Below are 14,402 nucleotides of genomic sequence, written 5' to 3'. Positions count from 1 at the left end.
TGCCAAGGTACGGACAGCACAGCACAGCACAGCACAGCACAGCACAGCACAGCACAGCACAGCACAGCACAGCACAGCACAGCACAGCACAGCACAGCTTCACGCCGAGGGTTTGGGCATCGCTGCTTGCCCTCACACGGGGGGGTGGGGGAAGCGGCCGTGCGGCCCCACGGCGTCCTGCTCCCCAGTTCCCTTCCCCTCTGCCCAAAAACCATCCAGCTTCGCAGGCGGGAAGGGCTGCGGCGGGGCAGACATCATGACCTCTCCCACTCACTCCAGTTTCTCCCTGGTGGGGAGGGTGGTGATGCGTGTGCACGCTTCTCCTGGGGCACCCTTTCCGTTCCCCCCCGGCTCCCCTTCAGTACTCAGGTCGGGGCGGGGGGGGGGCAGCCGTGTAACCCCCCAGGTCTGCATCTATAACCCTCCAGCGCTGGGGCTATGTAGCCATGCAGCCCCCCGCCCCGGCCTCTCTTCTCCACGCCACCACTTTCGGGCGTGGGACGAGTGCCTGCAACATCCCCCGGCCCCTCTTCTCCAGGCCACCGCTTCTGGGCAAGGGGCGAGTGCCTGCAACCCACCCCACCAGCTCTCCTCCTCTAACTCTCCAGTTTCGGGGCTGCAGCCGTGCATTCCCACCTGCGCCCCCCACCCCCAAAGTCACCACTCGGGTGCAGCAGCAGGCCCAGTGCCCCCCCCCACCATGCTGCTGCTGACCTCCCTCCCCTCTCCCCACAGAACACCCATGGGGCCACTGATACAGTGGCAAAGAGGATTCCTGTCATGAAACACAGGGCAGCGATGGTGGCTCCCAAGCCGGGGCTTTGTATCCGCATCGCCCTGGGAGACATTGGCAACTGCACCTCTGAGCCAAAGGCACAGGCTGCCACCGAAGTGATGGTGGTCCAGGGCTGCAAGTGGAACCTGGCCACCAGGTCCTCTCTCATGATCTCCCTGGGGAAGATGGCTACCAGGAGGAGCATGCTGAGGGCCACCACCAGGCAGATGCTGCCACCAGCCCTGGAGCCCTCCCAGGTATGGTCCGCCACCTCCTCCCCAGCACTGCGGGGCTGCTGGATTCAGCTCGCCCCATGGGAGCCCTCACTTGGCCCAGGCTGAGCTGTGGAAGGAGGTGCTGCCCACACTGATCCCGAATTTCCTTGTAGCTGGCGCCTCAGTCTCCAGCTACCATGGAGGTATCGGAATGTTCCGCATCAGACGATATGCTATGTCAGGCTTTTTCTGATGTCTTGCTTGATGCGGAAGACGTAGATGCGGAAGACGCTTCTGACCCAAGCCTCTGCAGCAGCTATGTGAAGGACATCTACAAGTATCTGAGACAGCTTGAGGTTAGTAGAAGTAGGTCAGAAGTGCAAGGGGCATCTGCTGACACTGACAGTGAACCTGTCATAGGCATGGCTTGCAGCTGGTATTCACTTTCACCTATGGATTTTCCTGAGGCACTAATAAGTCATCCCTTAACTTTAAAATACAAGATTAAACTGAGCTGATAACATAAACAGATGCTGGTGGTTAGACCAAACAACTAGTAGTACTAGTACCATGCTCTTTCTAGCCCATCTCTAGTAAACAAAGAAACCTGGTGCCCTATGTCCTACACCTATGGGCTATGCATGTACTGAAATCCTTGATAAGCCTTAAGATGCAACAGAGGCTAGGCATTACAAATCCTTCAGCTAAGTGAGGAGATCTGATAACCGTATTCCTTCCACATAGCAAAAAAACCCCGTCAGACCCAAATACCTGGATGGCCAGAAAATCAATGGGAACATGCGTGCCGTGCTAATGGACTGGCTTGTGCAAGTACAGTTAAAATTCAGACTCCAGCAGGAGACCTTGTACCTGGCAGTTGCTGTCACTGATCGCTTCCTGCAGGTGAGTGTCTCTTGCCCAGTGTCAGGCAATGCTTCTACCCTAAGCTAATGTATAACGAGCACTGATCAGTAACATCCTATGTGGGCATTTGATGTTGAATTGTGTGCACGACATAACCCTCTTAGCTACGAACAGTGACTTGAGATATCAAAACTGCTTATGTGTTGTGGTTTAACCCCAGCCAGCAACTAAGCACCACACAGCTGCTCACTCACTCCCCCCCCACCCAGTGGGATGGGGGAGAAAATCGGGAAAAAAGAAGCAAAACCCATAGGTTGAGATAAGAATGGTTTAATAGAACAGAAAAGAAGAAACTAATAATGATAATGATAACACTAATAAAATGACAACAGCAATAATGAAAGGATTGGAATGTACAAATGATGCGCAGTGCAATTGCTCACCACCCGCACCCAGCTAGTCCCTGAGCGGCGATTCCCCCCCCACACTCCCCAGTTCCTATACTAGATGGGACGTCCCATGGTATGGAATACCCTGTTGGCCAGTTTGGGTCAGGTGCCCTGGCTGTGTCCTGTGCCAACTTCTTGTGTCCCTCCAGCTTTCTCGCTGGCTGGGCATGAGAAGCTGAAAAATCCTTGACATTAGTCTAAACACTACTGAGCAACAACTGAAAACATCAGTGTTATCATCATTCTTCACATACTGAACTCAAAACATAGCACCATATCAGCTGCTAGGAAGACAGTTAACTCTATCCCAGCTGAAACTAGGACATTATGCCTCTCCCTTATTTGATCTGAAAGCCTTCTAAATACCCCTGCAGATACCAATAGAGGTAACAGATGATGTACAGTTATTCCATATATGCCAGTATGATCATCCCGCTGTAGAACAAACTTCACACTGGCTACCTTTAAAAGCTGTGTTCTGAGCCAAGTCATTCAGATAAATCTCTACTGCTTCTTACTACAGGACAATCTTGTTTCCAAGAAGATGTTGCAGCTGGTTGGTACTACGGCGATGTTCATTGCCAGCAAATACGAAGAGATGTTTCCCCCACATATTGGAGACTTTGCCTATATAACTGATCACAGTTATACAAAGCTACAAATCTACCAGATGGAGATGAAGATCCTGCAAGCCCTGGACTTTGGTGTGAGCTTCCCTCTTCCTCCGCACTTCCTAAGAAGGATTTCAAAAGTTTCAGAGGTAATGCTGGGAAAATGCGTTACTGTAAGCAACATCTGGAAAGGTCAATACTCTACTGTGGCAGCTTGTTAAAAAGGTTCAAAATGTTAGAGTACTGCAACAGTTGGCAACTGAGCCTGGTTGAGACCTGTCTCTTGTGTGTTTGTCTGCTTGTCGTCACATGAGCCTAACCCAACCAAAACCAGAGTTAAAATATGTGCCTGCTACTGCAGGTGATTGCTAGACTGCCATTGAAAGGAGTGTTCCTAGACTATGAGCACCCTGTGATTAAGTTACTTGAATTTCAAGCCTATAGCTCCAAAAATGTTCGCTAAGGGAGTATTTCTTTCTGCTTGACTAAACAAAGGCTTGACAGGATGTTCTTGCCTTGGAGATAGCCAATACTTAACTTTGATTTCCTGCAGATGGACTTCCAACAGCACTGGCTGGCTAAGTACCTGATGGAGTTGTCCATTTTGGACTATGATATGGTTCACCTCCTTCCATCCAAGACTGCAGCCGCTGCTTGCTGTTTGGCTCTGCAACTCACTGGATGTGAGTGGGTAAGTCATGCTTGTCAGAGCACCTCCTAGTTTGGAATTTGGTGTGCCTGTGCACCAGCTTAAAAGGCCACCCTGGGCCAGGTGCATGCCTTCTGCTTCCTTCATGGTATCTCAGCATGTCATCTCCCTGTGGCCCATTACAAGGGCACAGCAGTAGAGCAGTAACTGTTAACCCTCCCCTGTGAGACAGGAGACTGCAGTTGCCCAAGCCCAACAGAAGACAAAGAACCCAGTGTACTCAGATTGTTCTAGGAGGCTTGTCTAAAGACTTACCTTCATTTCAGACACCAACTCTGCAATCCTGCATGTCTTACACTGAGAGCGACCTTCTCCCAGTTATGCGGCATATAGCAAAGAATGTAATCCTTGTGAATAAGGGTGTTACCATGCAGATGGTAAGCAGCATCTCACAGGGCAGTCGGGGAGTATGTGTGGTTAAGTGTCAATATCTGGTGCTTTGAAGCTGTCTTAGCTGAGCCACTGCTGTCAGGCTTGGATCAGAGTGGCTCACTTCAGCTGAAGATCTCAATCTTGCCGAAGTGGCATGAGCCAGCCGTGAACTGGTGGTGTGTGCTAGGGTGGGCTATGGGCTTGGCTTGACCATCAAGCCTCAATTGAGCTGGAATAGTGTAGGTTTATGAACAGGATAAACTTAATCACACTTATCTCTCTGCAGGCAATCAAGGACAAATATGCCAGCAGCACCAGTGGCAAGATAAGCACCATTGGACAGCTGAACTCTTCTTGCTTGTGGGATCTAGCTCAGCCTCTGATTAGAGAAGTAGTAACTCCTATCTGATATCAAGCAGAATGATGACTCTGTGCTATTGTGTATATAATGTACCTTATTTGTGTGTTTCAGCCTCTTAATAAAGTATTTCCACCTTGTGTTCTGTGGGGTAGCACAGATGTCTTCCTCCTACAGTAGAGGTGTCTGGCAGGGGGGGCTAGCCCAGCTGGGCTGGCTGATCCCCCCCCCTAGGACTACAGGCACCTGCTGATGTGGTGGCAGAGACAGCATCTGCCAGGTTAGCCAAATCGGAGTGCAGCTCTATTTAACTTAGTATTTATTTATTATAGGATATTTTTGTTAGTAGCTGTTGTGGTTTAAGCCCAGCTGGTAAGCCACTCGCTCAGCAACCCCCCCCGAGCCCCACCCCTGGCCATGGTGGGATGAGGAGAAAATATAAAGGCAGGCTTGTGGGTCGAGATAAGGACCAGGAGGGATCACTCACCACTTATGGTCACAGGCAAAAGACAGGCTCAACTTGGGGAAGAAACAAAGTCAATTTAATTTACTACACATCAAAACAAGGATATTAGGAAGTAAAACCAAACCTTAGAACACCTTCCCCCCCACCCCTGCCTCCTTCCCAGCTCAACTTCTCTCCCTCCTCCCCTGCAGCAGCGCAGGGGATGGGGTCAGCTTGCCACGCATCTCTGCTGCTCCTTCCTCCTCAGGGGGAGGACTCCTCACTCGTCCCCTGCTCCACCGTAGGGTCCCTCCCATGGGATACGGTCCTTCACGAACATCTCCAACGTGGGTCCTTTCCACAGGCTGCAGTTCCTCACAAACTTTGCTGGTGTGGGTCCTTTCCAGGGGCTGCAGTTCCTCCTGAGCTTCCCTGGTGTGGGTCCTTTCTGCAGGCCAATCTTCAGTCACAGGCCGCTCCAGTGTGGGCTTTCCCACAGAGTCACGGCCATCTTGGGGTCATCCCCCTGCTCCAGCGTGGTGTCCTCCCCAGGCTGCAGGTGGGCGTCTGCTCCCCCGCTCCCCTCCATGGGCTGGGGGAGACAGCCTGCCGTCTCACCACGGGCTGCAGGGGCATCCCCTCCTGCCCCGCTCCTCCTCCCCTCCTTCACTGACCTCGCTGTCTGCAGAGGGGTTTCTGTCACATCCCACTGCCCTCTTCTGCTGCAGGTTTCCCCATCTTAAATACGTTTGGGTCGGCCTTGGCCAGAGGAAGGTCTGATTTGGAGCTGGGGAAGCTTCTAGCAGCTTCTCACAGGAGCCACCCCTGTGGCTCCCTGCCCCGCTACCAAAAAAAGCCCCGTGCCGCAGGAACCTGTAACGGTAACTTGTGACTAGTCAGCTCTGCCTCTAGAACACTGCTGAGAGAGCTGTATCTGCCTTCACTCGGCAGCAATAACTTTTTTGTCGACCACTTCCCCCGTGTTTTTTTTTTTTTCCCAAATCTTTGTTACAAGTATTTAACTGTACTTCTCCTTCCCTTCTGTTATTTATCTGAAAAACACCCGGAGAAGGGACTGCCTCCCTCCCTTCTTGCGCCTGCCACAGGGGAAGGGGCTTTTTACGGGAAGGGCCTGGGTGGGCAATAAGCTCCGCAACCACCACATGCCCGCCGGACGACCTCGGGCACCCTGGGTCACACACGGGCCGCGGCCTTGGGCCGGGGTTCCCCCCTCCGCGTGCCCGCCCCGCCCCTGCCGGCAGGGCGCGCCCGTCCCCGCCTGGCGGCCGAGCGCCGAAACGCCGATGGGGAAGAAGAGGCGCGGGATTGGCTGGAGCGCCGCCGCACCAGGCAGAAACAATCGCCGGCCGCGCTGCCGAGGGCCGCGCGCGGGATTTTTGAAGAAGAGGCCATGGAGCCGCTGCAGCGGGAGCCGGGCGCAGAGGCGGAGGCGGACGCGGAGGCGGAGGCGGAGGTGGACGTGGACGTGGACGTGGACGTGGACGTGGACGTGGACGTGGACGTGGACGTGGACGTGGAGGCGGACGCGGACGCGGACGCGGACGCGGAGGCGGAGGCGGACGCGGCTGCGGCTGCGGCGGCGGCGGCCGCTGCCGAGGCGGCGGCGGCGGCGGCGGCCGCCGAGCCCGAGAGGAAGGCGGACGTCCTCATGCTGCTCCGGTCAGTGCCGGCGGGGGGGGGAGGGCCGGGGAGCCGGCGGCGGCGAGCTAGGCCGCAGTGGGGTGGGCGTGAGGGGCGGCGGCTGCGGCCGGGCCCCCGCAGCGCCCGCCGTGCGGGGCCTGACCGGTGTCGCTTTGTTTCTGCTCCTGCTCCAGGCTGAGGGACCAGATCAAGCAGCAGCTCGCGGAGTACAGCACGGCGGTTCATGCCCGTAAGCTTCTCCCTGCTCTGACTCCCCGCGACCGCCCCCGACGCTTCCTCTTAATGCGATGTTACAGTAATACAGCATGTGGCGTGGCTGATAGGTGTATTCTTAAAAATTATTTATCAAAAGCGCTCCTCATAGTAGTGAAATACTTTTCTTGGCTGAGCGTCTTACTGCATTTTCTAGACGGCTCTTGGAGACCTGTTTGCATGCTTACAAAACTGCCTCGTCACTGTTGCCCGCTGCCCTTTCTCCTCTTGGGTTTTCACTTTAGACTCAGGACTCTGACACGTGACGGTGGTTTTCAGGAATCTGATTACTGGGGCTGAAGTCGTACCAAAAGTCCGCCAAAGTGTTTGGCAGCAATACTGATTTAAAGTGTTTCTTCTTGTTTCCGTTATTTACGCCTTCTTCCACTGAACCAGCCAGCTGCATATATAGAGCAATGCTGTGAGCCAGCTCTGGCATGTCTAAAACATGCTAAATGGAAGTATTTTAAAGGCTAATTATTTCTCTGCTGCAGCTGATCGACAGTGTAGTCTCACTAACAGTGGAAGAGATGATAAGGCATGGAGGTAGGAATAAGAAATACCTTGCTAGTATAGCCATCAAACTGCTAATCCTTTATGCTCTGTAGATAGTTTTTAAAAGTCTCTGTTGTGCTTTTTTTAGTGACGTTCTTTCTTTGCAGGTCAAGTAATTTGCTGTGATTACGTCAAGAATCAAACCAAAATCAAGAAGTATGTCATTGCGTAACTTCAAGCTTTTTATGTATTTTAAAGTAAAGAGGAGAAGGGTTAAGAACTGAGCTTGGACATTCTCTTCTAGTTATTCCTTCTTAGTAAATCTCTCATTAACAATCACTACTTTGTAGGAGTCCAGTGAAAATAAAGGAAATGAAGAAAATCATAGAACGGTTTGGGTTGGAAGGGACCTTAAACATCATCTAGTTCCACCCTCCCTGCCATGGGCAGGGACACCTTCCACCAGACCAGGTTGTTCAAAGCCCCATCCAACCTGGCCTTGAACACTTCCAGGGAGGGGGCATCCACAACTTCTCTGGGCAACCTGTTCCAGTGCCTCACCACCCTCACAGTGAAGAATTTCTTCCTTATGCCTTATGTGTAATCTAAACCTACCCTCTTTCAGTTTAAAGCCATTACCCCTTGTCCTATCTCTACATGCCTTTGTAAAAAGTCCATCTGCAGCTTTCCTGTAGGCCCCCTTTATGTACTGGAAGGCTGCTATAAGGCCTCCTCGGAGCCTTCTCTTCTCCAGGCTGAACAAGCCCAACTCTCTCAGCCTGTCTTCACAGGAGAGGTGTTTCATTCCTCTGATCATCTTCGTGGCCCTCCTCTGGACTTGCTCCAACAGGTCCATGTTCTATATGGGGAAGAAATATTTTACTCAATCTCCTAATGGACTTCTGTATCTGATGTGTCTTCTAAACTTGCAGTCTTTCTTGTGATGGCTAGAATTCACTAATATAGTTCCACATGCTAAAATACTCTTGGCCTTAATAATTTGTGGTTTATAAGAAAAATTCTTGCTTTAGATATGTAGAGAGCAAGTTAAAAGTGTGACATTGCTTTTAAGTTTTTTGTTATCTTCACACTGTTCAGGGTTGTGGGTTTTTAGGGTTTTTTTTCCTTTCAGGGACATAGAAGATTTGGAAAGACATATGGAGGAAGTAACCATCTCTTTACAGAACAAGACGTTAGCCTTGCAAAGGTAGAATTTTCTTCTTGTTTATTTGGAGGTTTTCTGTTTGTTTATGTGTGCGCACATACGTGCACATATACATTATTCTGATTAAAATAGGATTTCAAAGTGGTATGGTGTGTGTTACAAACAGGAGAGATTTTAGTACCATCTAACCAGTAAGAATGCAGATGGAGATACTGTAGAGAACAAAAAAAAATTACAAGTTGAAATGTGTAAACCCAAAGTTTCCTGCAAAATTGTGAAAGTCTGACTGTATAAATCAGAAAACGTATTTCTTGGCAGTATTTTGCCAATGCATATGAAAAGGTGGAAGTTGATAGGTGTTATACGTCTCCTGTGTTAACATGGCAGTTCATTTGAATTCCCACCTTTGCCCAGCTTCCTTTCTGCAGACTCTGGGATTAGTGGTGTCCGAGTATGTTTGGCAAGAGAGGAAGGAGTTGTCACTCTCACAAATAATCATTGATACGCCTTTCTTGTCCTGAGAGTTAAGCCCCATTATTTAAGAAGTGTGATATTTAAAAGGTACTGAGTATTTTATACATATAATCCCAATGTGAAAGTGGACATACATGGAACCTTGGAAATACCTCTTCTGGTACTTAGCTAAATCTACTTCTCTCAGTTTCTTACCAGTTCTTATCAGTTATATGTTTCTTCCCCACACTATGCAGGATCCAACTTACGTTTGCCCTGAGAAACAAAATGAAGCAAAATGATGATGACTCACGGTAAGATGTTCTTGGGTAAAGGATGGCTAGAAAGGAATGGACTTTACACAGTTTAATGTGAGACATTTCTACATTACGTCATTGTACCTTTTTTAAAAGCAAGCTTCCTTCTAGTTTTGACTGAATGATATGCTGTCCACCTTCTGGCTAGAGTCAGCATGATCAGACCTCTTATACCCAGGGTGGATTTACATTTGGGCTCTGAATTAACCAACCTTTGGTTAAAGAGATCATAATTCTTGATTGACTATTGAGAACTGTTTGTAGTGAAGAGTTTTTTGTTTTTAATGCATGAGTTACCTGCATTTATAATAGCTGAGCACATATTACAGGCTTGTAACAGAGCCTTGCCTCTGCTTTGCTGCCTTCATTAATTAATCATGTAGGAGCTTAATGTCTTTGAAAAAGAACTGAAAGTTTCAAAGATGTTTAAAATTAGCTTTTAATTTCCTGCCCAATATTAATGGGTGCGTGCATGTGAAGTGTTATATGAGAAATTTAATTTCTGTCAGAAATACAGCTGAAAACATTGCATCTCCATGATATCCCTGCCATGCGCCAGAATTCAGGAGCTTCAGTTCTTAGCCATTCTCAGGTGGCTAGGCTTCCTTGATGCCTTCCAGGCTTTGTGATTTGAAATGTTAAACAGACTTAACTGAAACATTACGGAAACTGAGAGAGAAGTAAGGAGACTCTTTGGCCCCCACAACAATACTTGGTATAAGGAAGGGTGCAGTGTGTCAAAAAAAAAAAAAAAAAAAAAAGTATACTTTATTTTGGTGTTAGGGGAAATGGGGATTTTTTTTTTGTTTAATCCAAATAACCTTGATTAAAATATTTATGCTGGTGACTCATATTAATGGTCTTAAAGTATGCAACTGTGTTTTCTTCCTTAGACTGATCACGGAAACTGTGAAACGCATAGTAACGCTCAGCCAGAGAATAATTAAATGTCAGCAGGTAAGTGGCAGTTGTAGCTTCTGTTGCAGTCGTGCAGGTCTACCAACCTTAATGTAAGCAGGAGTACAATTTGAAAGTAACAGGATCACACAAGTCATTTGAAGCTAAATGTGTGGCCCAAAGGGTGAGGTTTCTACTAATAGTAAAATTACCAAAATGATTACTTAAAGTGAGTATGTAAGAAAGTCTGCTTCTAGAGCCGCCCTTAACTGCTTTTGTGGATTGAATTAGCATCTTTCAATATTTTTTGGAGCCAAGAGTCTAGGAGATACTTTTTTTTTTTTCTTTCAGCAAGCACGTGAGAAGGAACAGAAATTGATTGACATTAGAAGGAAAAGACTCAGTAAGTGTTAGCTGTATTGACTTTGTTTTATATTTGAATGTACAGTTCATTTTTTGAAGTCCTTGTAGCAATATTAATTTACATCTGAAGTAACTGCAAAACTCTCAACACAGTTATAAAACTTCTGAAGAGAGTAGGAAGTACTGTAAAAATGAGCTGGTGTGTTGTCTACTTGAGCATGAGACTGACGTGTTAGAATGAGAGATGCAAGAAACTCAGAAAGCGTATGGTGGTGGTTTATTATTTAGTGGAAGCTCCCCAGAAAATTACACATCATTTAGTAATTTAATAAGTCCTACAACACCTAAAGGATTTTATTTTTTGTCAGACTGTACCTTTATGAAATGTTTGCAGAATAGGGGAGGGGATTTACTTACAAAGAACTCTCATAATAGTATATATGTTGGTATTCAGTAAGCTTGTTAAGAGTGGGTCAAATTTAGAAGTGAAGTCAATCTTCAGAACTTAATAAGGTAAATATGTTTTTTGAATGCTCCTAATGTCATATGACCAGGTTTGCCAACAGTTTTAACTGGTTTTTGTTTCATGCATAGGAAGTGGTGTATATGTTGACAGTAATGAACACAGACAATGAAATATCTGTCTTCATAGGAAAATGAACATCCCTAGTATCTTCAGAAATAAAGGAAGGAATGCTCTGTCAGCATTCTTTCAACGTATAAACTGTCCGTAACTGATCTTATTCAGTCTAGTTTTTAGCCTGGTTTCCTGTAAAAAACTAGTAATATTCACTGGTGTTGTCCATATGTCCCTTGTATGACTTCAGAATTTGGTTTCAATCAAATTTGAAAAAGGGGAAAGGGTCTTAAACACCACTGACTATACAAGTTGTGACAACTGAAGACAGGGTGTAGGACAGATGTTCAGATTATGGTCCATGTCTGATGGAAATGCAAAGAGCATACAAAGTACTTTCTGTTTTGCTAGCAGCCAGGGGATCAATGTGCTTTGACACCAGGTAGCCAAAGCGCGTGTTGTCTCTTGTGTGAAAGAATTATCTTGAGGTGTGTTGGAGGGAAGGGACAGAGTGTGAAGTTACGGTTATTGCAGTGGAAGTGCCTTAGATGTCTCTGAGGAAAAAAGCATATCTTTAGTTCTACGGCTCACCTAACTGCTTCTTAACACTTCATTTTCCTGATAATGGAACAGCACTAAAAACAGCTGGAAGAGAGAAACTACTGCAAGTTCATACCCTGATGAAAAAACAAAAGGAGGAACGAGCAAGTGTGAACATGATCAAAACACTGGCGGTGATACATAATAAGTTGGAAAAAGAGATACAGATTACTACAGTAATTAAAAATGTATTTCAGGTAATGTGTTGTAGGTTTTAGTAGCAAGTTTGCAGTTTTGCATTACAGTCAAGATAACATAGTGTATGGTAAATGTGACTTCGAACAAAATTGCGTTTTCTAAAATCTTTAAGTAACTAGGGTGATGGAAAAACTGCTGTATGAAAGGAAAACTTTATTGCTTTAAAAGCTAAAAGCATGAAATCGTCACAAACTTCTTTGGAATAATTATTTACAGAGTTTAGAGAAGGTCTGTCTATTCCTTTGTTCCCTTAAAGGTACAAAAATAATCCATTTTCTCAGAGAATATCTGTCACAGAAGCGGCTGTATTTCCTTACACTGTCACCCCTATACCCATCCAGATCAGTTTCCCCATCTTATGGTTAGGAAAAATAAGTAGGTCTTAATCCCATGATACCAGCAAGCCAGACTGCTGCTCTCAGTCTGCCCCTTCTGACCACATGCGCTTCTCTGTTTGCATTGCCCACTGCAGCCTTGTGAAGGCCTTGGCCTGCAGCCACAGCCAGTCTCCAAATACTTGCAGTGGTGTAGCCTTCAACATTTTGGTTACCCATGTATCAGAGGCTGCTGACGAGTGTGTATCCATGCAGCTGGCAGGTCATGTGGAGTGTGGAGTCATGCAAAGTGAGGAAGAAAACCTCATGATTTGGGGTGGGTGGAAGGGCCTCCTGCACATCCTCTGCTTCAAGGGGCTCAACTAAAGCTCACATACGCTGTGCTGCAGTCTGGTACTCTGCGTCTCACTGTGTGACTTGTCCTGGCTTCCTTCACCTGGGTCCACAGATCAGTGACTTAACTAGAAAGATGGGAGGCACAGTGAATGGTAAATTGCAATTGCAGTACTCTTGAGTTTATCTGCAAATGGGTTATGAAATCCCGTTCAGTGCACACAAAGTTTATTTAAAAAATTTAGACTGGGGAAAAGAGAGAACATATTGGACGTCTTCAGGTAGAACACAGGATATAACCATGTCATGAATTTGAATGATCGGAGAATTTCAAGGACAGAAGGTGAGCCACGGGTTTTCATATTACCTGTTATGTCTACTACTAGTTTGCATTGGTAACAATGTTATATCTCAAATTGAGAATGAGAAATTAAACATTTTAGTGGGTTTTAGATTAGATTCCTAGAATTATCTCCTGGTTTTGTATTCCTGAAATCTTCTGAGCTGTGAGTAGAGCAAATCTTCTTTGGTTAAATTTAGTAATTCCCATTTTCAATCCAGATTGGCAGGGTGAGAACATTAATTGTGTTATCTTGTGTTTGAGGCAAACTTTATTCCGTGTGTTTAAAAAACGTGAAAAATATCCTCTAGGAAATTCAAAGCACTGCTGTTGGGGTTTTTTTGCCTATGTATTGACAATAGGATCTAAAACAATACTTCCCTTCCTCCTCTTTCCCTTCATCCCACCTACTTCAAACACTGCTGTGAATTTCAAGGGCTTCCAAATTAAAAAACGGACAGCTTTTGAGAGGTTTTAATAGGAATAATCCTTTTTAAGGGCTTTTTTTAACCAATAATCTTTCCTTCTTACAGAGTATCATAATTGCAAGCAGAGTTAACTGGGCAGAAGATCCATCTTTGAAGGCAATTGTTCTACAGCTTGAAGAAGATGTCTGTTTGCTGTGATTCAGGAAAGATACTGTTGAATCTTATATAGTGTATGTAATCAATGTACTAAACTTGATTGCTTTCATAATGCATATTAATCTCACTTTAGGAATTTGAAAATGTAACCTTTCTGGTAGTTGTTCTCTCAAGAGACTCAGAACGTGGCCATGCAGCTCTTTGAAGTGAAATTTAATTCTTGGCACACAACGAATGTTTGAACAGGTAGCGTAGCTGGTGAAAGTACCTGAAGAGCCGCTCTGTAGTTGTCCTGTCCCAGGTGCTCATCTCCCTCTGAAAGGCAGCAGTAACACAAGAAGAATAATCCATATATCCACATAAGCTTTTTTTGTAAAATTTGGCTTAAACGAAGGCCCTGTCATGTCTGTCCTCACTGCCTGGGCACCAGCAGTCTGCAGAGCTCAGGCAAGATCCATGACCCTGCTCTGCCCCCGGTGGAAAGCTCAGACTGGAAAAGTTAGTTAAGTCACTTTTTGGTGGTTTTTTTTTTTTTTTAACCTTTTTTATTAAAGTATTATGTATAACTTTAAACAGCGAAAAGTTTGTAGTTCTTGATTGTAACAGCCACTTGTGACTGTGCCATATGCTGATTAGTGAAGCAGAGCATCCAGCCTGTAGATACAACCTGTAGGTGCCGTTCCACGTAGCAAAATATGACACCGCTAGGGAAAATGCATGTAAAGTGGAAGCACTGAGTTCATGCCATTGAATACTCAGCTAAGCAGTATTCTAAATGTGGTTTTGCATTGACAATTGTGTTTTCAGTTTTTGCTTGAAGAAGCTTGACCATATTTTTATGTGTGTAATGTGTTAAAATATTTTTACTTTTGGCTTGGCACGTGACTATTAGCTTGAAAAAGGTGGATGGCAGGTCTCTTGATCGAATGAAAATAAAACAGACTATCTTGAAGCGGTTTTTGTTGCCGTTGGTTGGTTGGTAAGTTTTACTTGTAAGGCGCCGCCCCTCAGGCTTGCCGTAGTCGGCTTTTGA

The 14,402-nt window shown here is 46.3% G+C and overlaps 2 protein-coding genes across 2 annotated transcripts; both read left to right on the top strand.

The window, feature by feature from the left end:
- The first annotated feature begins 742 nt into the window (after positions 1-742).
- Positions 743-4,474, top strand: CCNB1 (cyclin B1). The gene is made up of 7 exons (XM_030004464.2): positions 743-1,032; positions 1,164-1,346; positions 1,735-1,893; positions 2,827-3,063; positions 3,468-3,605; positions 3,890-4,000; positions 4,282-4,474. The coding sequence occupies exons 1-7, from the start codon at positions 781-783 to the stop codon at positions 4,402-4,404; spliced, it is 1,203 nt and encodes a 400-aa protein (XP_029860324.1). The 5' UTR covers positions 743-780; the 3' UTR covers positions 4,405-4,474.
- A 1,649-nt stretch (positions 4,475-6,123) lies between these two features.
- On the top strand, positions 6,124-14,321 carry CENPH (centromere protein H). Its single transcript, XM_030005698.2, has 10 exons — positions 6,124-6,371; positions 6,444-6,478; positions 6,634-6,689; positions 7,375-7,423; positions 8,340-8,414; positions 9,083-9,139; positions 10,036-10,099; positions 10,391-10,442; positions 11,613-11,776; positions 13,319-14,321. Exons 1-10 carry the CDS (start codon positions 6,210-6,212, stop codon positions 13,409-13,411), a joined length of 807 nt encoding a protein of 268 aa, XP_029861558.1. The 5' UTR covers positions 6,124-6,209; the 3' UTR covers positions 13,412-14,321.
- The last annotated feature ends 81 nt before the right edge of the window (positions 14,322-14,402 follow it).

The sequence above is a fragment of the Aquila chrysaetos genome, chromosome Z (assembly GCF_900496995.4).
Source record: "Aquila chrysaetos chrysaetos chromosome Z, bAquChr1.4, whole genome shotgun sequence".
Taxonomy (NCBI): Eukaryota; Metazoa; Chordata; class Aves; order Accipitriformes; family Accipitridae; genus Aquila; species Aquila chrysaetos.
This window is presented reverse-complemented; position numbering and strand designations above follow the sequence as displayed.